Here is a 21,195-nt window from a genome sequence, read left to right as displayed (position 1 = left end):
ATAAACCAGCTAAGGAGAGCATGTACTCTGAAGTACGTTTTTGTGTGTGACCAAAGATATTGATGACATACAAGTCCTGTATAGCTGTTGTAAAGATTATTATAGAAAATGATACATTTTTTTGTGATTTGTTCGATTTGCCTATTAAATCCCTAGAAAATTATACCCTAACAATAGGGAAGAAAGGAATAGGAATCCTTTTACATTCAAGAACCATTTAGACTAATTTTCACAGAGCTGAATTGCATTTTTATAGAATTTTGTCAATTTTGTGCCTATTTCATTTTCTAACAACCTTTTACTGATGAAATCTTGTAGGTTCTTGTCTCTGGAGTGAGCTGCTACACTTCTAAAATATATTTCAGAGGGGAAAATAGCAAGAGAGGAATAGCAATAAAAACAGTGTGTATCAGATTGTAAAAATTGTCTTTTCCACTTATTAATTATGTACCAGCAACTTGTTTTAGTGCTAAATGTGGCTATGTAAAGTTCCAATGCATTTGATGTCAACCTGAGTGTTTTCTCTAAAAATAAAGATGAGCAATTCTAGATTTTGAAATCATGGCTGCTGGAGGTAGGTCCTTTTCCACTTCCCATGTTCTCTGTCCTTACCCTGTTTCAGAAAAGATAAATGCTATCATAAACCCTAATCTCCTTAAACCGAAATCAAATCACAGTTAAGAACCCTAGTTAAAACAGCTGTGTTTATGAAGGGATAGGCTTCTGTTCTTTACAGCTTCAGAAAACTTATCAGATATAAAGCACCTATCAATGTTGGTTCTACCATCACAACAAATGATGGAGGATCCAAACTTGAGCATTTTTGGATGCATTTGAAAAGGCACAGCCAGAAGTTTTTACCTCCGAGCTTCTTGCCATTTTACCTAGTTATTAAAGAGAGGCAGGTTTTATGGACCTATGAAGCTACATTTTAGGAATGTTGATGTGGCGATGCAGAGCAATGCAGGGTCCCCAGGCAGTGCCAAGGAGAGCTGCTTTATTGCAAAAACCCAGCCTTTTTAAGCAGTTTGGCCTTTATCAGCTACATAGTTTTAAATCATAGCAAACATAATTCAACCAAGCACCATGCACTCACAATGGTTACAGAACTTTTTTTTCTCCCTCTAATTCAGCTGAGTCACTTTCCCTTTTCTGCTTAGCTGAAGTAACAGGACTAAGCCATCCATGGTTTTACAAGGCCTTCCCTTTGTAAGGTTTTACCTAGATGCAACATGTTTATGGTGAGGAAATTGATTTCCTTATCATTTCTAACTCTTTGTGGCTGGACTTGTTTCAGAGGAAAAAGTTGAGATTGTATCTCTGGAAAAAGCAAGACTGAGTCTCTGGATGCCATAATATGGATTTGGTTTTACTGGTTTGCTTTGCTCTGGTTTCATTGGCTTTGCATTGTCACCCTCCACACTCCTTTTTGATGATCTTGTTAAAAAAAATTTACCTTGATTACAAGAGTTAGCAGAGCCTTTCCACTCTGGTAATTCCCAGCTCATTTATTTCATGTGTGTAGACTCCCGGGTGTGACAGCCACTGCAGTGCACAGAAAACAGAGTGGCTGTGAGTGGTGGGGTGGCTGTACAGTCTGTTGCAATAGGAGCTGCACACAAGCTCATACAGCTTTTAAACACATGCTTGTACGAGTGGAGTGTCACTGAGAGGGGATGCACAGGGCCTTGCTTGCCCCTTCTGTCACAGTGGAAGAACCAGTTAGGTGTGAGAAGCACATTTGTAAATCTGCCTTGGCAGAGAAGCCCCAAGTGACTGTAGAGGAAACTCCTCCTTGGTTTGAGGACGTGGTCACACAAGAGTGGACTTCTCTTGAAGCACACTGAGGGACAGTTTTGTCTTTGCTGCTCCAAGGTTAAGTAAGGATGCAGTGTTTGTTGCCTCTATTGCCTTTCACTTTTCAGCTGCAAAAATATCTCAAGTACTTTTGGCAGATGATGCTTAAGGAATTGTTTTGTCTTCACTTTCAGATACCTGCATATCACAGACTTTGTTCTGAGCATGAGCACCAAAATTTCCGCAGGATTATTTTAGTGAAATAAATAGACAGTTGTACAGACAGGGGACAGAAGATTTTGATTAAGACAAGTAATTTTTCTCTTAGTTCCCATTTTGAGTAAGTGGTTGAAATGTAAACTTCTCTCAGGGAAGCCTGAGTTTTACTGCTTATAATTTGCTTTTAGATACTTGGAAGGAATGTTCTGTATAATTTTGAAGTTCAGAGTCCCCAGAAGGTGTAAAATGGCACACTTTCGTGAGCTGTGATAATTTACAACAGCTGCAAGTTTACCTTCTGTCTGTACCTTACTTACTTTGAACTCCAGTAGATGAGAAGATGAGTTTTTTCTATTATAGCAACTCATTGCTTTAATAGGATTACTTACCATATATAATGTTATACATTAATGTAGTTCAGCTTGCCTTTTGTAAAGCTGATTTGCCTTCATAGTTATTTTATTGTAAGTCTAAAAGATGGAATATCTTTATTGAGTTTAATAAATGTCTTCTAGGTAAACTTCTTACTCTCATGACCAGTAAATATAAGAAATTGAGAAAGTGTGTAAAAGAAGAGAATGCAATTCTGAATGCATACATTCTGTTGTTTACTTTTATTACAAAACTGGCATTTTGTTCTGTGTGTTTCATAGGAAATGCATACATAAAAAGATGAAACTAGCATTGTCTTTCTCGCGAACCTTTTTTGTAAAATAATGTCCCTTTTGAGAAGGCCACGATAGTTATGTAGCACTAGGGGTGAAGGAAGCTTGCAGTAAAGCACTGAACTGACAATGCAAGGGACTGTACTGGGTTGGTGGAGAGTTTGCCTTTGGATAAAGAATTCCTCTCTTTCTCACAAGGATGCTGGGCAGAAACAATCATTAAAAATTTTGGAGATGGAAATACAGGTGTTAAAGTTGTTACTCCTGAAGCTGTTTGATTATGAGTAAGAAATCTGCCAAAGATGTGTATGTTGTGTTATCCTCCTTGCACCTGTTGCAACACTGTGCAGAACAACATTTCTGTCCAGCAGCAACTGGTGATGGATGCTTTACTGCTTAGATGCTTTAAGGAGATAGACATTGTCAGCAGTTATTATTCTTATCACTTGAGAAAAATTGAGAAGTATTTTTATTACATTGTGATTTGCTTTAATGCTGTGAATTTTTTATGAATGTGTGTTTTTAATACACCTGCATTATCTGTCTCTACTTTAATTACAGCATAATATCATGAAATGTATAATTTTTGGTGCTAGAGACTTTGACCAATAACTCTGCTTGCTGCAGTGTTTTTCAACTGAAAGATCAAAATCAAATTTCTGCCTCTTGCAAAGTGGCTTACAGACTGCAGGGCTCGTGTTCTGAAAGTTGCAGGTTGTCATCATGACATCACATAAATCCCAAATCAGCAAACCAGCATTTCTTATTTAGGCCAACAGTTCCCTGTGTAGTACTCTGGACAAATCCACTGCAGCTTCTGCAGAGCCTGATCAGAGGTCAGGAGGACACATTCTAACAAGTGCTTTCACTCTCCACAGATAATGAACCTTGGTGTTCTTTAATCTTCCTTTGGGGCTGTGTATTTCCTGAAGTCAATTTATTTATATTTGGCTTCCCTCTATATTGCCTGAACCAATCCCTCAGTCCTCCAAGCCCAGTCCACTTTTGAAGCTGAGAGTCTTGACTGCATCACAGTGATAATATTTGGGTCTGGAAAGATGCATATTTTTTCTTTCCTGCCAGCTGTGAACTCAGTCTGCATTTGGGAACCGACTTCAGGGGCACCCATGTACACAATACCAGTCCCACTGCTGCAGCAGAGTTCTAGCAATAGTGTGGACTTGGCTGGGCAGGAGTTGGGGACAAATAGCAGAATGACAGGATCTTTGATTGTGTGCAGTGGTCCCTTGTGGTGGGGAAATGTGAATCTGAGACAATTCTCTTTATGCAGAGAAATGTTTGCTCTGGAGTCTTCTTTCTGCTGCATCCAACAAAACACGTGTTGGCAGCTTTCCAAACTCTTACTTTCCAAACTCTTCCTTCCCTTCTTCACTGGTTTCTGACAAATGTTTTGGGTTCATTCCCAAAAGTTCACTATATATTTTTTTTTTTTTCATAAACAGTGTCTTTATATTTGGAAAAGTACAGACCTCAATAATTGTAAATAGCACCCTGTGTGTCAGTAAGGATGTGCAAGCCTGCTCACTGCTTCTTTCACTGAGGGCAGTTCCACTTAGGTGAATGTTCTGCCTACAGTCCCAAACTTTTAAGGAAGTAAAACTTCCTTTCTGTAGTGTGAGAAGAGATACAAGACATTAAATTTCTTAAAAACCTTTAAAGAAGTTTGGATCAAACTTCTCTATCCACTCATCTTTCAGACAAATCCTAATCTTTGCTTCTAGGCTGTTTGTTTTTTGCTTTGGTATGCTGACTTGAACATAGGTATGCATTTTGTAATATGTGACAAACTAGAGAACATCTGATGATGACCAAGACCACAGAACAAAAGATTTACCACTCACTACTTGAAATACTTGCTTCTTTCAGAGGTACAATTCAATTAGATTATTTTTATTTACCTCACCTTCCTTGCAGCAGCCTTGTGAGAAGGGGAAGCTCTATGGGTGGAGCAGGGTGAGTCTGGGAGAGGAAGTGAACCCAGAAGAGGAGGTGCAGGACACTTGAATCTTTCATTCTTTTCAAATTTTCTGTAAGCAGCCCCTACATTTTTTCCTTTTTTTTTTTTCCCTGTTCATTTATGAGACACCCTGAATCAGTGCTGGTGAGTAAGGTAAGAAACACCTAGCGAGATTGATTAATTTTCCATCCTTTAAAATGTGGGAATGAACAACCCAACCCACCAGAAAACTAAATATTGATGCTGTCAGTGGCATGATAATTGGTCTCTCCTTTCATCTGCAAACAAACCCTTGCTTGGATTCTATTATTCATTCAAAGAGGAAAAGGGTTATTAATGCAGTGTTCTTTAATTTATATTTTTATTTTGTGTGCGTGAGAGAGAGAGAAAACAGGAGAGCAGTAATACTATAAATATATTGGCTAAGAGAAAACATTTGAAAATGATCCCTGCCCATTTTTTTAAATCTTCTCTTATCATGAAGAATGTGAACTGTGATAAATTGTTCTGCTAATCAAACAGCACTGAAAGGTTAGGTCATTGGAAGTCTTTAGTCATTTTGTGCTTTTCAAGAGTGAATTTGTTAAAATTATGCTGAATACCCACTTAAAGCCTGGGCTGAAAACCCTACCTGTGTTTTATAACTCTGCACTGTCAGAACCCATAATAAGTCAAACATTCTTTCAGAGGTACTCATAAGGGAGAAAAAACCCCGTAAATTCAAGAGTAATTTCAGATTGTAAATGAAAAAGAGAGGCACGACTGTTCATTTGCACCAATCATGCCTTCCTTTCATCTGCTCTGATTAGGCCTGGTGCGGTTTCATCAAACTACTCCATCACTGAGCTGTCACTCCAGTCGTCTGTTGATTGAAAACAATCAGGGCTCTGATGGCACAATTATTCTGACCCTTTAACTAGAGGCTGCTGTGATAATGAAAGGTTGATTATGATAGTTTGTGCCTCTTTCAGTTTGCCAAGAAGGTTAATTTGGGCATCAGACGGATGTTTAATGGGCGCTTGCTGGCTACACTGAGGTAAATGAGAACGTGCAGTCTTCGATATTGCACGGATATAGTTTGGCTGTCAATCATTGTCATTTTGAGTTTGTGCCTCACACTCTGGAAATCACATTTTATTTTTTCCTTGGGATTTAATTTATTCTGTGCCCTGAGGAAGTTCTTTCACTCTGTGACCTTCACAGTAGCTTTCTCTGTCTTTTTTCGCTTCCCTCACACGGAGCCCAAAGGCATAATACATCTAGAGGAACGTTTTTCTTTCATTTTTTACATTAAAAAAAAAAAAAAAGTGAAATTTAAAATCCCTGTTTATCACCTCACCCTGAACAGAGCAAATGTTTTAATTCTGATTGTAGAATCCAAACATGCAAATGGAAGCACGCCTGCTTGCTAACGCAGCGCCACACGGGGAGTGCTTACGTAGACACACATTTGTAAAACTGACAAACAGGTAATTTAGAAATGTCTCTGTGTAAAGAGGCTGGGGGATGGCACTGCTTCATTTTCACAGGGTGCATGCATATGCCTTAGCTCGGTGCCTTGTAAATGTGGTCTCAGTGGCTGCACTGCAACTTTTTGCGTTAGAAAGTCTCTCTTCAGGGTTCAGGGGCAGAAGGCATTTCATTGCTGATTCACAGATTATTAATATTTACTGTGTTCAGATTGAGAGAATCATATGCATGATTTTGTAGTTGTTTGACTTAAGGTGCAAAAGAAATGCAAATACCTCATAATTTTGATTGTTCCACATGCAGCTCATTAGAGTCTTATTTTTATGCACATTTTAAATTCAAAATAAAAAGAAGAAAAAGATTTCTATCTTTAAGGCTGTCTTGCATCTAGGCTCGAAACACTTATTTTTCCCGCTGTCCACAACTGTGTAAGATAGTACCTGATTGATAAAATTGCAGGAGTCTGGAGGCTGTGCCTGCATGGTTACAAACTTCTAAAAATATTCTTGTGTAACTCATGACTTTGAAAAATGATGTGCATGTGTTTTGTTGTGTAGTGGGACTTTTTCCCTCAGCAACAATTCTTACATTTTTCATCCTAAATGGATGATACAGACAAATTTAGTTCATCCTGCTTAAAATGCTTCAATGAATATCCTAAACCCCCTTGATTTTGTCCTTTGTAGCCTCTAGGGACAGAGAGAGGATGACAAAGACCCTTTAGAGATCCGAATTCAGGCCCTTTGGAAATCCCCTTGTTTATTTTAGATTAGGTGAAAGTTCCTCCATAGCTCTCAATGGACTTTATTCAGACCTTTGGAAAATGTCCTGGTTTATCCATAGGTTCTGCTCCTCTACTTAAATTTGACGAGTCAGGGTGTTGCTGACAATTGCCAACTGAAATGTGGTTTTGAGACAGGAGGTCCCAGTCTGGAACAACTCACTTGCTGAGTTAGATAAAATCTAATAAAAGGCAAAATTATGTGTGAGTTTACAGCCAGAATATATATTCCTAGTGTTTCAAAGACTGAACTAGTAAAGTCCAAGTTTTGCTTTTTGAAGTTTACTTGGTGTTGCTTTAAGGTGATTACTGTAGTAATACTGTGTTGCTTTCATGACTCTTCTTGGCTTCAAAAATCAATAGAATCAAGTCTATAGCACTGTCCAATATGCTAAGGGTACAAAGATATTAATTTGATTTCTTTTTTTTTCTGGCCAAAAACTTTTGCTTCTGTTAAGGAACAGAAGAACTGTTCAGATGAGATTTATAGTTCTTTCTCTTCCTCTGATTTAATATAATCATCAGATTGTCACACACAAATTGAGTCATTTGTGTTGCACATATCTGATCTCAGTCCAGGAAAATGTGTCTTTCCACTTTTTTTTTCCATTTTTAAATTTTTATTTTCTCCTAAAATTAGAGCATTCACTAGGTTATTATAATTAGGATTTCCATTTTTTTTAATGAGACAGTAGGAATTGTTTTAAAACCTTAGAAAATTTGTTTCCTTCTATTTGTTGTTGCTAAAACAAACAAAACACAAAAAACCTCAACACTCCAACTGCCTCGTTTTTTCCACTGCTGTCACTTTTTGACTTCATCTCATTTGCTAGACACCTTGGATGATATAAAGTAGCATATTTGCAGTCCATTGGGCTACAACGTGACTACATCAACTAAGGAGCAGGCCAAGATGACTTTATAACAGAGTTCCTGTGGCCCCTCACAGGTTTAGGTAAGTTTTTTCTTTCTTGGAACTCTGTAAACAGAAGCTTTCCCTGATGTTGGCACTGTTACTTAGAATTAGTTTTTAAGTGAAAACTGAGTCTAATAAATTTGAGTATGTCAGGCTTTTTGCGCTCATGAAGTGGCTTGGCTTTTCTGATTAGAGGGCTTGGTGTGGTGTCAAGTGAAGGTCTGGCACCTTTCCCAGCAGAGTGGCTTGAGAAGGACTGCAGGGGATGATGAGCAGGCGAGGCACAGGCGTGGTGGGCTCTCTTGCTCCCTGGCATAGCTGGCAGCCCAAAGGACCAGGTAGCTACTTCTTGCAGTGTTATCTTCAACAGGAGTGAAATTCCTAGTTCAGCTTTAACCTCCTGTGCCTCCGTGGCCTCTCTGGCTGTGGGATATGTGTGGTGTGTTCACCATTAACAGCAGGGAGGGAAGGACTGTGCTGCAGGCCCGTGTGACTTGGACTGTTCAAGCACTGTGCTGGAAGCAGAAGCAGGTGCTGGAAAAACAATGAACTCGCTATCCAGCATGCAGGTGTACTTTGATGTGTGCTCCAACTGTGCCACAACATATTTTTCCATTTCTTTTCTGCTGTTTGGAGAATGCACTCCATTGCTAAATCACATAATGTAACCTTGGAGAAGAAAAATCTTTTGGGTTAGGGCGTTAGAATAAGAGAATTAATCTGGTTTGAAAATCCTGCCCTTCTGAGGGTCTACTTTTGTCATTTACTTAGTTTAGAAGATGAATATGGCAAAATATATTATTTATTAAAGTTGATATAGGCACTAGGCTGTAGCTTCCTTTACTCACACACTCATACATTAAAATTAATAGAAAAGAAGCTTCTAGCAGTTTAAACAGAATTTGCCTATATGGGAGTAGGAGTAGGAGTCTTTCCTTATTTTTGTAAATTATTTAGCACTGATACAAATATTTGAAGCCTCAAAATTGTAGATTTTTTTTTTGCTTGCTTGTTTGTTAGCATTTTAAGTGCAGTTGTAATTTCAAGTGCTATTGGTATTTCCTTAGAGAAGCCTTAAAGAATGTCTTTTCTTGCAGCATCATAAAGCCTGTAATGCCTTTGTGTTTATTTTGCCAATGCTGATTATAGTTGCTAATTGTTAGTGCCAGAGAGGAGAAAACATAGGCACAATAATCAGTGTATAGATGGGGTGAATTCTGGAGTTTTTATGTAGGCACCAGGTTTTGGGTCTAGATTAAACAAAACCTGAGTAAAGGTGTTAGAAATTGTGTTGATAAATGTACAGATGTGTGCTGGTCTTGTACATGGAAGTTTGTGCCATATGTTGATGAAAGTTATGTTTGCCTCCTTTGCACTGAAGGAAAGTTAGAACTGTGTTACAGTCCACCAGTGACTACTTCTGCTTCAAGTGAAAGTGTGTTTGGGAATTCAGTTTTCTTTCTTTTGAACTTTTTCAGCCCTCCAATAGCTACTAGACTGTTCACTCACACTCAGTTTTCTTCCATGCCTCCACAGCTTGAGACATCATGTTCTGCTAGAGAACATGGTAACAATGTGCTACAAAACCAGTGTAGAAGTCTAAGGCTCAGTTGGTGAGCGTTCCTAAAACCAGACCTTGTGTCACAATTTAGGAGTTTGTCCTGTATTCTCTAAATATAGATACAGATACATACATTTGTAAGTTAAATTCCTAGCACTTATTTTAAAACTAATTTTAGAACTGTAATTGTCACAAATACCAAGACAAAGTGATAAAAACAATATAGCTTTCATCTCTTAAGGCCTTTTTTCTGCCTTGGAGTGTCACAGATTAGGGGTGGGTCACACAGGGCACTGTAGTCAGATTGTGTTCAAACAGTAGCATGAGTTGATTGGGACAGGAGCTTCTAAACACATTGTGATTCACAGACCTCTGTTGCTTCCCTAAGACTCAATGAAGCTTCTCAGTGTTCTGTCACATGTCTACAGAGCATCCAGGTGGTGTGCAGGGTTCTTAGCCCTGCTTTCTAAACTCATACAATAAAATGAAGTCTTCCTCAGCAAACTGACCTGAGACATGGAGTCTGGTAAGAGCCAGCAGCACCCTTCACAAGAGACAGCCTGGGAATCACATTGCCCTCCCCATTGCTGCTGCAGCTGGGGAAAGGTGGAAGTAGCCCTTCCAAAGATACCTGGGGGCGCAACACGTAGAGAATCCCAAGCAGGCTGCAATAAACTTGGAAAGGTTCAAAGGTTTTCATAAAAAAAGATGCAGGACAGATGAGTGGGAATAAAATTGTGTGGAATGGGTAAAGAAGATTTAGGTTCAAGATTCTACATCTCATATGAGTGCTAGCAAAATCTTTGGATCACTTTGCTGGAGTGGTTTAGGGAAAAGTTAGACATTTCATTTCCGTGGAACAGTTTTTTAAAACTCCAGGACTATTCTCAGTAGAGACATAACAGTACAAACCAAGTTGCATATGCCAAACTACCTACAGCAGAGAAAATGCGTTGTAGCAGAGATGTCCATGCCTTCTGTGCAGATCATCACACATCCCATATCCAGAAATGAATGCAGGTACCCTTTCTTTGAAGTTATGTATGTGGTGTTTGTTGGTGTGTGGTGTTGCTCGTGTGTTTATACAGTATTTATTGGGGGACCAAAGGCAGGACAATAAAACAAAAGCAGATGGATGAAGTCCTAAGATATTAATAAGGCATTAATATTAAACTTCCTCTAAAAGACTTGGGGTTACCAAGTCCTGGTTTACATTAGTGCCTGTCTTTTACAGAGTCTGTAATGGCTGTCATTGCAGCCCAAGTGATGCCTCTGTGATGCCATTTTAGATGTGAGCAAAGGCATGAATTTATAGTTCCAAAAGTCTGTTGGATGCAAGGGCTGACAGATAAGAACTCAGTTTTGGTAAATTCTTCTATCTTAATATGGTAATCCACATCTCATTTAGCTGATGTATGCTGAAGCTAGCCTGAATTCCTCCTCAATTGCAAATGACTGAATGACGAGAGCCAAGTGCCTTCCAGGAATCATTCACATGGCTAAAGACACGGAATAGGAAGTTGCCTGATACAACTCGGTAGGAGACACCTGACACATGGGTTTGGTGGATTTAGAACACCTGACTATAAAGCTCAATGATTTCAAGTCCAAAAGCATTTTCAAATAAATTTAATTATTGTCTTTTTTACTAGCAAGTCAAAATACATATAGGTAATGCATGTATTTGAAACTCAATACAGCATTTAACTGACTGAACTGCTGTTGCATTTTTGATGCCTGTCATTGATTCTTTGTTTCACAGGGGTTCACAGTGAGGAAAAAGTGTCTCAAATTAATCTTAGCAAAAAGGTGGTTTTGGTTTTTCATCTTCCCTCTCTGACAGAATACAGAAACAGTAATAAATTTAATACATCATATATGAAAGCCATGAATAAGAGCAGCCTTTATTTTCAGCTTTTTTTAATGTGACATTCCCAACAGCAGTACAGGGCCATAAGATTTAGCTGAAAATTTTTTTATCGCTCAGCTTGTTAGAAACATCCACTCTATGAGTTCTGTGTCAAAATGATTTAAAGTATCAAGTAGAGTTAGTACTTATTCAGAACTAGTCAATGTCTTTGATAATGACTTGGATGAAAGGATAATAAGGGATTTATGTTTCCAGAAAATCAGAAGGTGAAATTGTTTTCTGGCACTTTTGAAAATACAGAGTGGATTGAGAATGATCTTGACTGGAGCAGTGGCCTAAAGTAATAGTAGAGAGTTGGGTAATGGCAGAGAAAGCATGACACTCTGTGGAAACTCTACAGAAAAAAATCCTAAACAAACCAACCAACCAACCAACCCCCCCCCCCCCCAAAAAAAAAAAAGAGAAACAGGTGAGAATAGTACTCAATCATAAGCTTAAATATGGATCAGCAACATCACAGTGCACTGACAGTCTTATGTGGTGATGTACAAGCAAGAATGGCATAGATTGTTACATTCAAAGAATGGCTATTCCTCCAACCTATTCACTAGTACTACAGCCTCAAGAGGAAGATTCTGTCCAGTTTTCAACAGCAATCATTAAAGATTTCAGTAACAGAGAACTGAGAGCCAAGCAACAGAGATTTAGAAAATATGACCTAAGATGCATTGAAATGCATTTTTTGTTCACTGAAGAGGAAACTCCCACCAATATTAAAATGCATCTGAGGTGGAGAAGAAAAAGAAGGTAATAAAATACTTTTGATCCTGTATGGATGAATAATTTTCAAGGATTGCTCTGGAATATAAACCCAAAGGTAGAAAGTGGAGCGATGAGTTTAAGGGTTTAAAGCTGCTGCATATGTAAAAGGAAAATCTGTCAGGAAGGATATTAGAGCATGGGAATGGTTTTCCTGTTGAAGTTTTGGTATCTTCATTACTGGATGTTTTCAAAAATAACTTACACAACAATTCCTGAAATGGATTAGGCCATTCCTAACCTCTTTTTAGGACCAGTTGGATTCAATAAGCTTTATGTGATTTGAATGCTATGTTAAATTTTGATTATTGATACTAACTACAATTGGTGAATTGTTGCTTTCGGTCTACCCCAAACTAGCAGGGCCTCTTCTGTGCTTCTCTTTTCTCTGACTTAACTTTTTTGTCCTCTTACACCTTTCTCCACTTTATAAATAAAATAAATGAAGAAGAAATATATTGAAGGATTAAGTATTTAATGTGTTATAGTTCTTCAATATTTTGTCATAAATAGGATGAAATAGGGAGGGCAGAAAAGGCTTTTCTTTGTAGTCTTCTGACATCAGTCTTCTTTCTAGTGTCCAGTGATCCCATAGTCTCTGTGTTAATATTATTTTTCCAGCAGCTTGACTCAGGGATAGTATGGTCTCCAGCAGCACTAGCACTTTTTATGTGGACTAACAGGCTTTCACAGCTGCTTTTTAGGTGCATAGATACCACGACAGAGGCAAGTATATATATCTGCTTTTGGAATGCAGGCAAATTTCAAAAGACCACGTATTGACAGAATTGTGTGCAAATAACATGTGTCTTGTTTTTCCCTTCCTTCCCCCCACTTTTAGCTGGCTGTGAGGTGGTTGGAACACAACTGCCGCTACCAGTATCTGGATGAACTTCTCCAGTATGTCCGCTTTGGCCTTATGGATGTGGATACACTGCACACTGTAGCTCTCACTCATCCTCTTGTCCAAGCCAGTGAAACTGCGACAGCGCTCATTAACGAGGCCTTGGCTTACCACCAGAGCGTCTATGCACAGCCCGTTTGGCAAACTGCAAGGACAAAGCCTCGCTTCCAGTCAGACACTCTCTATATTATTGGTGGGAAAAAACGAGAAGTCTGTAAAGTGAAGGAATTGCGATACTTCAACCCGGTAGACCAGGAGAACGTCCACATTGCGGGGATCGCTAACTGGAGCGAGCTGGCGCCCATGCCTGTGGGGAGGAGCCACCACTGCGTTGCTGTCATGGGAGACTTCCTTTTTGTGGCTGGTGGAGAGGTGGAGCACTCCACAGGGCGCACGTGTGCCGTGAGGACTGTGTGTCGATACGACCCCCGCACCAACTCCTGGGCAGAGATAGCTCCGATGAAGAACTGCCGGGAACACTTTGTGCTGGGAGCCGTGGATGAGTACCTCTATGCCGTAGGGGGCAGGAACGAATTGCGTCAAGTGCTGCCCACGGTCGAACGCTACTGCCCCAAGAAGAACAAGTGGACCTTTGTACAGTCCTTTGATCGGTCGCTCTCATGCCACGCGGGATACGTGGTGGATGGTCTTCTTTGGATATCAGGTAGAAAACGTTTCACACAGTTTGAGGTACTAACAAAATACTGAAATACTGTCTTGAATTAAAGTAATAAATCTTTGGTTTATATGTCATGATAACTTTTCTCTGCGGAGAGGACAAAGAACTGAAGCCTCATTAGAAGTATAGGAGCGTAATGTATCTTATACATTACACTTGGTATTTCAGAGCTGCTGATATCATATGTGCTATCTCCAGTTGCCATTCATAAATCACAGTGAACTGGAATGATAATGCACTTTTGGACAAATTTCCCTAGACAAATTCTGTGTGCTTCCTAAAAACAAACTGAAAAAGACTTTGTTTCTGTAATATGATCTGGTACTTTTGATAGTCACAGGACCTGAGGGAATGGCCTGAAGTTTTGTCAGGGGATGTTTAGGTTGGATATCAGGAAAAGGTTCTTCCCCCACAGGTTGATTGGGCACTAGGACAGGCTCCCCAGGGAGGTGGTCATAACATCACTCTGACAAAGTTCAGGAGACGTTGGACAATGCTTTCAGGCACATGGTGGGGTTCCTGAGCCTGTGCAGGGCCTGGAGTTGGACCTTGATGATCCTTGTGGGTCCCTTCCAACCCAGAATATTTTATGATTCACTTATTCCTGATGATGAAATGGAAAATTAAGTGCTTGTTAGCTTGTGTTGTTCCAGGGCTTGAAGGCAAACGTATGATTTGCTCGCACTTGCTCTTCAGAATATTGAAACACGCTGAGATGACCATTTTTAGAAATCATCCATGGCTCTGTCCATAGCAAGTGCACAAGGTTGCCTGGATGTAATCATGGCTTTATGGCACAGATAGATGAATGTCTAGATCCTATAATCCTAAAAGAACGTGTCGTTTGCAACTGAGTCTTTAGTTGTTATGTTCCACTGATGGGGGTGAGAAGATTTAGTTACCTCAGTCCTTGTAGTGGTTATTAGTTATTTTGGAATACGGCTGATGCTGTCTACACAAGATTTGACAGAAAAATATTCCCCCTTTACTAAGAAGTGTGCCACGGAAGGTTATATAGTTATAATATTTATTAAGGAAGCTAATGAGTAAATGGGGCCAGCCCTTGAGGTAAATGTTCAATGATTGGCACCTTCACTGTAGATACCCTCTGGGGATTTTAATATGGTCTAGAATGCCTGTGGTGCAGGCAATGCACCACAGGATGGAATATGAATGAAAGATTAAGTTAGCTTCTTAGGCCAGTGCTGTACTTCTCAAAGTGTGTTGTTTAGGCTAGCAGATGTACCTTACTGTCCCTATGGATTAAGTGCCTCATGGGAATGGATTCCTCAGCATTGGCAGCGGAATTAGCAGGTATCTGTTTTAATACATACACACTAAAGTCATGAATGATGGCTTTGGAATTAAAAGCAGGACAGAACACAGCAAATCACCAAGATCCTTGGCAGGTACTTTGGGTCATTTTTTTTAGTGACCATCATTTAGGGAGTCTTGTAGAGTTTGTGCTGTGTGAATCCTGAGGTGAGACCCAGGCAGAGTACAGGAACAGGATTTCTCCGTTAGGCTACCAGCTGGGTGTATTCAGAGCATTATCATGTTTAGGGATGCGTGTCTGCAGTGGGCACTTCAAATACATGGATGTTACTGCTGCTGTGTCTTGATTGCTGGTTTTTTTTCCCTGTTTTGTGGTTTGCATTTGTCAGTATTTATGAAGAATAAGACCTTTTAAAAAATGGTGTTACACATTTTCACATAAAATCATTGAATGTGCACTAGAAATCTATCAGTGCGGTCTTTCCTCCAATAAATAAAAAAAGTAATATTTTTGTTTTAATCTTGTGAAAAAAAAAAACAAAACCCAAAACAATCAAAACGCAAGAAAGTATTTGATAGCAGTTTTAAAGTCAAACAAGAAGCTGGTTGAAGATAAAACTTAATCTTTCCAGATTTGCTAGGAAAGGGGAAATTATCCTAAGGATTAATTCATGTGCTTAGTTATATAGGTGAAATGCATGCATGACTGTGTGTTTTAAATTCCACTTTTGTTTAGAAAATGATGCAGTGTGATACTGTGTTCAAGGATATGCTTCTAATAGAGCTGTAGAATCAGTGGAAGAGGTAAGTGGAAGCCTACTGGATGAATTCTTTAAAACTGGGCAAAACAACAAAAAATATTTTATCAGTATTGCTCCATTTATATTTGAAAATGCTACCAACAGTGGAATAAGGTAGACACAGCTTTTCATTTTGATAGGTTCTGAGAAAATGCTTAGGAAGTTTTGAGTTGCTCAATTATGACTGGGTATTATAAGTACGAGAGCACACTTACTGTGCTACACTTCAGTAGATATCGATCTGAATTTTGTCCTCTCACACTGAAACCTGGTTGTGTATTGAATAGAGTTATTTTAAAAAGAAAAGTGGATGGAGATGTAATAACTATAACTAGCTTTCTATTATTAATTAATTCCTTAGGATCAGAATGTAACTTGTGGTACATGTACATTCGGGGCAGGGGAATAGTACAGAGAGATGTTTTATTGTATCATAGTCACTGCTGGAAAATCCACTGTTCATCATTGAATATAAGATGTTAGCATAAAAGCAATTAGTAATGCAGGAGGGAACCTAATTTTGAAGTATGTGGCCTAAAATTAAGTAATTAAAAAATTAGTCTGAGTTAGAATTGTTTCTGAGCTGTATCCCTGCTGCTTTTTCTGGGAAATACAGGTCATCAGCAAAGAGCTCTCAAAGTCAGGCTGCTACTACCAGCTGGCAAGGGAACCATGGAAATGTGCCCAGTTTTTTAGTGAGGGAATAAATTAAATACCGATAATAAAAGTTTCTAGCCCTTCTATTTGTGGAGAGCATCATCAAAGCTTGATCTGCACACTGACCATTTACTTACTCAGTGCCTCTGCTACAGCCCCGTGCCCTCTTAAAGGCTTTGCTGATCAAAAGCTAACTAGGCTTAAGGGATTTCTGTTATTATTTGGATTCATTTTCAGCTTTGCTTTCATGCTCCTTTGGGAAAAATATGACAAGGATTCAAAACTAATAGACAATAAAATCATGGCAAAGGCAGCAGGACAGGAAAATGGACAAAGCAAACCACTGTAGGAGTTTACACACTGGCAATAGTAGGTGGGTGGCTGGTGTTCAGGTGACAGAGGGACTCCTAAGCTGCCACCTCCTCTTTGGGGTTTTTTAACCTGACAGAAGCAGAATAAAAGAGAGAGCCTTTTGCATACTGGAACTAGTCAGTCAGTCTGCTCTGCACAAGTGGGTTCAGCCCTTGGATTTTTTGAGCTCCATATTTTTGTATTTATGTCATTATATATTGTTTCCCCGCCCCCCCCCCCCCCCCCCCCCCCCCGCAGTTCTCATTTTATTTTCTTATTTAAAGAAAAACAAAACATGGGAAGTTCCTAAAGTAATGTGCTGGTTTTGACTGGGATAGAGTTAATGTTCCTCATAGCAGCTAGTCTGGGCAGTGTTTTGGATTTGTGCTGGAAACAATCCTGGTAACACAGGAATATTTTTGTTATTGCTGAGCAGTTCTTCTACAGAGTGAAGGTGTTTTTTACTTCTCACCCCACCCTACCAGTGAAGAGACTGGGGATGGGCAAGGGTTTGAGAGGGGACATAGCCAGGACAGCTGATCCCTGCTGACCGAAGGGGTATTCCTGATCATGTGGTGTCATGCTCAGCATATACAGCTGGGGGAAGAGGGAACAAATGGGGGATGTTCATAGTGCTGATGTTTGGCTTCCCAAATCACCATTATGCTTGATGGATCCCTGCTCTCCTGGAGATGGCTGAACACCTGCCTGCTCATAGGAAGCAGTGAGTTAATTCCATGTTTTCTTTGCTTGTGTGCATGGCTTTTGCTTTACCTCTTAAACTCTCTTTATCCCAACCCACAAATTTTCTCAGTTTTACTTTTCCAGTTGTCTTCCCACCCCATTCTGGGGGAGTCAATGAGCAGCTGTGTGAGGCTGAGTTGTTGACTGGGTTTAAACCACAACAAATAAGTTCTCTGTACTGACATTGCATTGGGCAGATGGTTTGGAAATTTTATAGAAAGGTGATTCTTCCAGGCCCCAGTTAACATCTGGTGCCATGACCAATTTCACAGATGAATTGCATGCCACAATGCTTGTAAAGTGAAGTATTTCAGTGAAAGAAAAATTAGGTACACTAAACACTTTGGAGTTCAACATGACTAACAATCACTGTCTATAAAAGCGGGCAGATATTTTCCTTAAGAGCGAGGACTTGAACTATGCCCATTTCCCAGCATCCTCTGTGGAGTGCACATGCAAATCTGAAGACCTCCTTTTCTATCCACGTTAACCTTCCTCCACCTGTATAGGTCTAGTGCCCCTGGGGACATCGAGGGACAGGGAACCTCTGCCAGGCATTCCAGCTCTGGGCCATTCCTGCACCTGCATCTTGGGATAATGACACTTCCCCTTGCCTTAGGTGCTCCAGAGATTAGCACATGAAAAGTCTTGTTTAAAACACGGTGTTACACTGGTGTTTTGCAGAGGCCCAAGTTGTCTGACCCCAAGTGTGTCAGCTAAAATAACATCTTGGCATGCACATAGAAACTCAGCTTGGGGGAAGGAGGTAAACAAGCCATCCCTGTAAAGTTGTTTTGTAATTAATATAGGAGATAAATTTTTTTTTCAAAATTCAGGATTCATTCTTTTGATTTTTAAACTGTTGGGTTTTTTTCCCTAATGGTGAAAATTTTGACCAAGGAAACGATGGTGATAACACATCTTGAATAATTATTCTGAGTTTGCAAGTGATTTGGGATGAAAAGTATGACCTTATTGTCAGTATGCTGTCGGGAAGTAAAAAATTTTCTCTCAGGAAAACTCTATAAAATTATTTTATGAAAAATAGATCTGGAACAATAGGAGTTTACAGAATCCATCCAAATCAAGTTTTACAGTGTGGCTGGCACAGGATTTACTGGGAATTGGATGTTAACAAGTGGATAAAAATTGCCTTAGTGGCCCAGTCTTAGTCTCTATATGTTCCATATATATACAGACTTAATTTTTACTGTATTTGAATGAATGATCTCACACCTTTCAGTGATAGGACATTATTGGCTTGATGCCATTGATTCTCCTTAGACTGAATGTAAACATCCAGCTTTAATGATTTAAACAAACCTGGGGCTTGTGCCCCTCTTGTTTGTCGCTCGATTGCATCTGGAGTCAAAGAGCACTAAGCAGAGCTGCTGTTGGCCTCTTCCAGGGGACTCCTTACCTTGGGAGAATGTGCTCAGCTGTCCTCACTGCACCTGGACTGGCTGCAGTATGAGGCAGCAGGTTTGCTTTGCATGTGGAGGAAGGATTACCTTGTCTTTAACACACAGACACCTGAGAGAGAGATTTCTGCTTTAAAATAGCAGGGCACCTTAGGGTACATGTCTTGGGTTTCTGTATATTCCCTGGATTTGCTGCCAGGAGCACACGTGGGAGCTCTTTGCCAGCATGCAGTTTTACACGTCTCCCAGTGAACTCGGATTCCCGCACTCAGCCTCGCGCCTGGGGACTGCGGGGAGAGCTGTGATATTTCCTGGGGGATTTGGGTTGGATCAGGTTTCTCAAGTCATCTGGGGGCCTTGCTAGGCCACATATATATGGCATATAAATTGTCATTGAGGAAAATGTGGAATCTGCTGCCTCCTCCCCTTCTCTTTTTAGAAGTGTGTCGTGAAGGTGTTTTGCAGTGTGGTTTGTGGAGTGTTTGGGAGGACTGTAATAATTCAAACTGTTTATCAAGTGTGGGAAAGGGATGGATGAGGTGTGCTTTGGAATCCTTGAGCAATTTCCTCATGTAGAGGGGCACTGTTGCATGAGTTGGGAATTTACAGGTCTTGGAAGGCTAAAAAGCAACATTTACAGCCTACAAGGGAGTGAGAGATAGTTATTGTGGCAGTGTAAAAACATTGTGAGCCCATGGGTGGGATGATGGCCTTTCCATGGCAGTGTGCTCCTGTCTTTAAGGGCAAGAAAGACGGTCTTGTCCTCAGGGTACTCCTTGCTTCCCAGGAAATGGAATCCTCAAAGCAAGCTGCTCATGTAAAGTGGTGTAATCATCACTCTGTTTACAAATACAGCAAATGCTGACCAAACTGTAAATTTTCTGTCATTTAAACAGACATTTTTTTTTCTCTTTCTCTAACTGTTGGGTTACTACCACATTAGCTGTTATTGCTTGACATCAAATTTAATAGCATAGTTTGTATTTTTAACTACTTTCTCTTGTTATGATGGCTCTCTATCCTCTCCTTTTCTCATAGAAAACATGACAGAGAAGTGTAAGAAATTCTCTCAGAACTACCCCATTTCTTTTCTGAGAAAGTGTGTATTATTTTTAGTACTATTTAAACTCTTTTCCCCCTTCTTTTCTTATTTTTAAGAGACATATTGCTGCTCTTTCACCCTTTCCCAGCTGTCTGTAGTATTTAAAAAAAAATAGTTCAAGAGGACATTGCAAACTTGTTAAGTCTGAATTTTGGCAGAAAATTTTAAACTTTTGCTATAGCACTTCAAAGTTAGAAGGAACTAGAGTTTGAAAATTGATGCAGATATAAGATGGCATATTTAATGACAGATGTATCTATAGAAACCTGTTAAGATGCAGATTATCCCCCTGGGGAGGGGAGATCAAAACTGCCAATCTATAAAATATACTTGTTAGGGGAAGGCATGGAATCTATCTCTGTGAGCACTTTGATTGCAGGGGACAGTGTAGCAGCATGTGGCATCATAACCTAAGAGCAGACAAATCAGCTTGATGACTTTCAAAGCCAAGAATACTGCTGGAGGCAAGGGTACTCCAGTCTAGAAGAAATTAAAACATATAGAGACTGTTATTAATTCCAGATCTATTTTTGTGTAGTCAAATCTGTATGCAAATCCTTAGCATCTCATTTTGGCAGATTAATCTAAAAGTGAAGAGCAGTATGTGAAGGGAATGTAATGATAAAACACCAGAGATGAGCAATATTGCAGGGGAAAAGATGTAAGCTGTGTACTTGATGTGAGGGGCCCTTTGTGAAGAGAAGGAAATAATTTTGCTTATTTTATTACTTTATGAGGAAACAACACTCTTCTTTCTCTTCTTCATTCACATCTTTCCCCCCAGATTAAGGTGTCCTTTCAGGATGGAAACGTATGACCCAAAATTGTGTTTCAAATGTGTCTCCTGTAGTTTAACATTCTGGAAGTAATAATTCAAATAACTATGATTTTTATTTTTCAAATTACTAATCTGGTGTCTCATTTTAGACATTGTGCTGGGAGTGAAAATAACTATATGTAAAAAAAAAAAATCAAATTACAAAACAGATATTAGAAAAGATTGTTTTGTCTGGCTGGCTGATGACCACTAGGAATGTGAAGGCTGCACAACAGTGTAGAGACAAATAACAGATTGTGAGATCAGACACAGGGGCAGTCTTTGCTTTCCAGTGCCTGTTCTTATGTGTGCATTTCACATGTGCTGTGATGGGCAGGGTGTGGCATAGTGTGATGGAAACAGTTTGGA

The 21,195-nt window shown here is 39.6% G+C and overlaps 1 protein-coding gene across 7 annotated transcripts in view; it reads left to right on the top strand.

The window, feature by feature from the left end:
• The window catches only part of KLHL32 (kelch like family member 32), a 121,658-nt gene that overhangs the window by 90,948 nt on the left and 9,515 nt on the right, over nt 1-21,195 (top strand). For 3 of the 7 annotated variants that reach the window (XM_059842429.1, XM_059842427.1, XM_059842428.1), the window contains one exon: nt 12,918-13,644. In XM_059842429.1, coding sequence (XP_059698412.1) covers nt 12,918-13,644 — 727 coding nt within the window. Of the gene's footprint in view, nt 1-7,743; nt 7,866-12,917; nt 13,671-21,195 lie in introns of those variants that run through there. The other 4 variants (XR_009485867.1, XM_059842431.1, XM_059842430.1 and 1 more) reach the window with 4 other exon arrangements.

This window comes from Haemorhous mexicanus, chromosome 3 (assembly GCF_027477595.1).
Source record: "Haemorhous mexicanus isolate bHaeMex1 chromosome 3, bHaeMex1.pri, whole genome shotgun sequence".
Classification (NCBI taxonomy): Eukaryota; Metazoa; Chordata; class Aves; order Passeriformes; family Fringillidae; genus Haemorhous; species Haemorhous mexicanus.
This window is presented reverse-complemented; position numbering and strand designations above follow the sequence as displayed.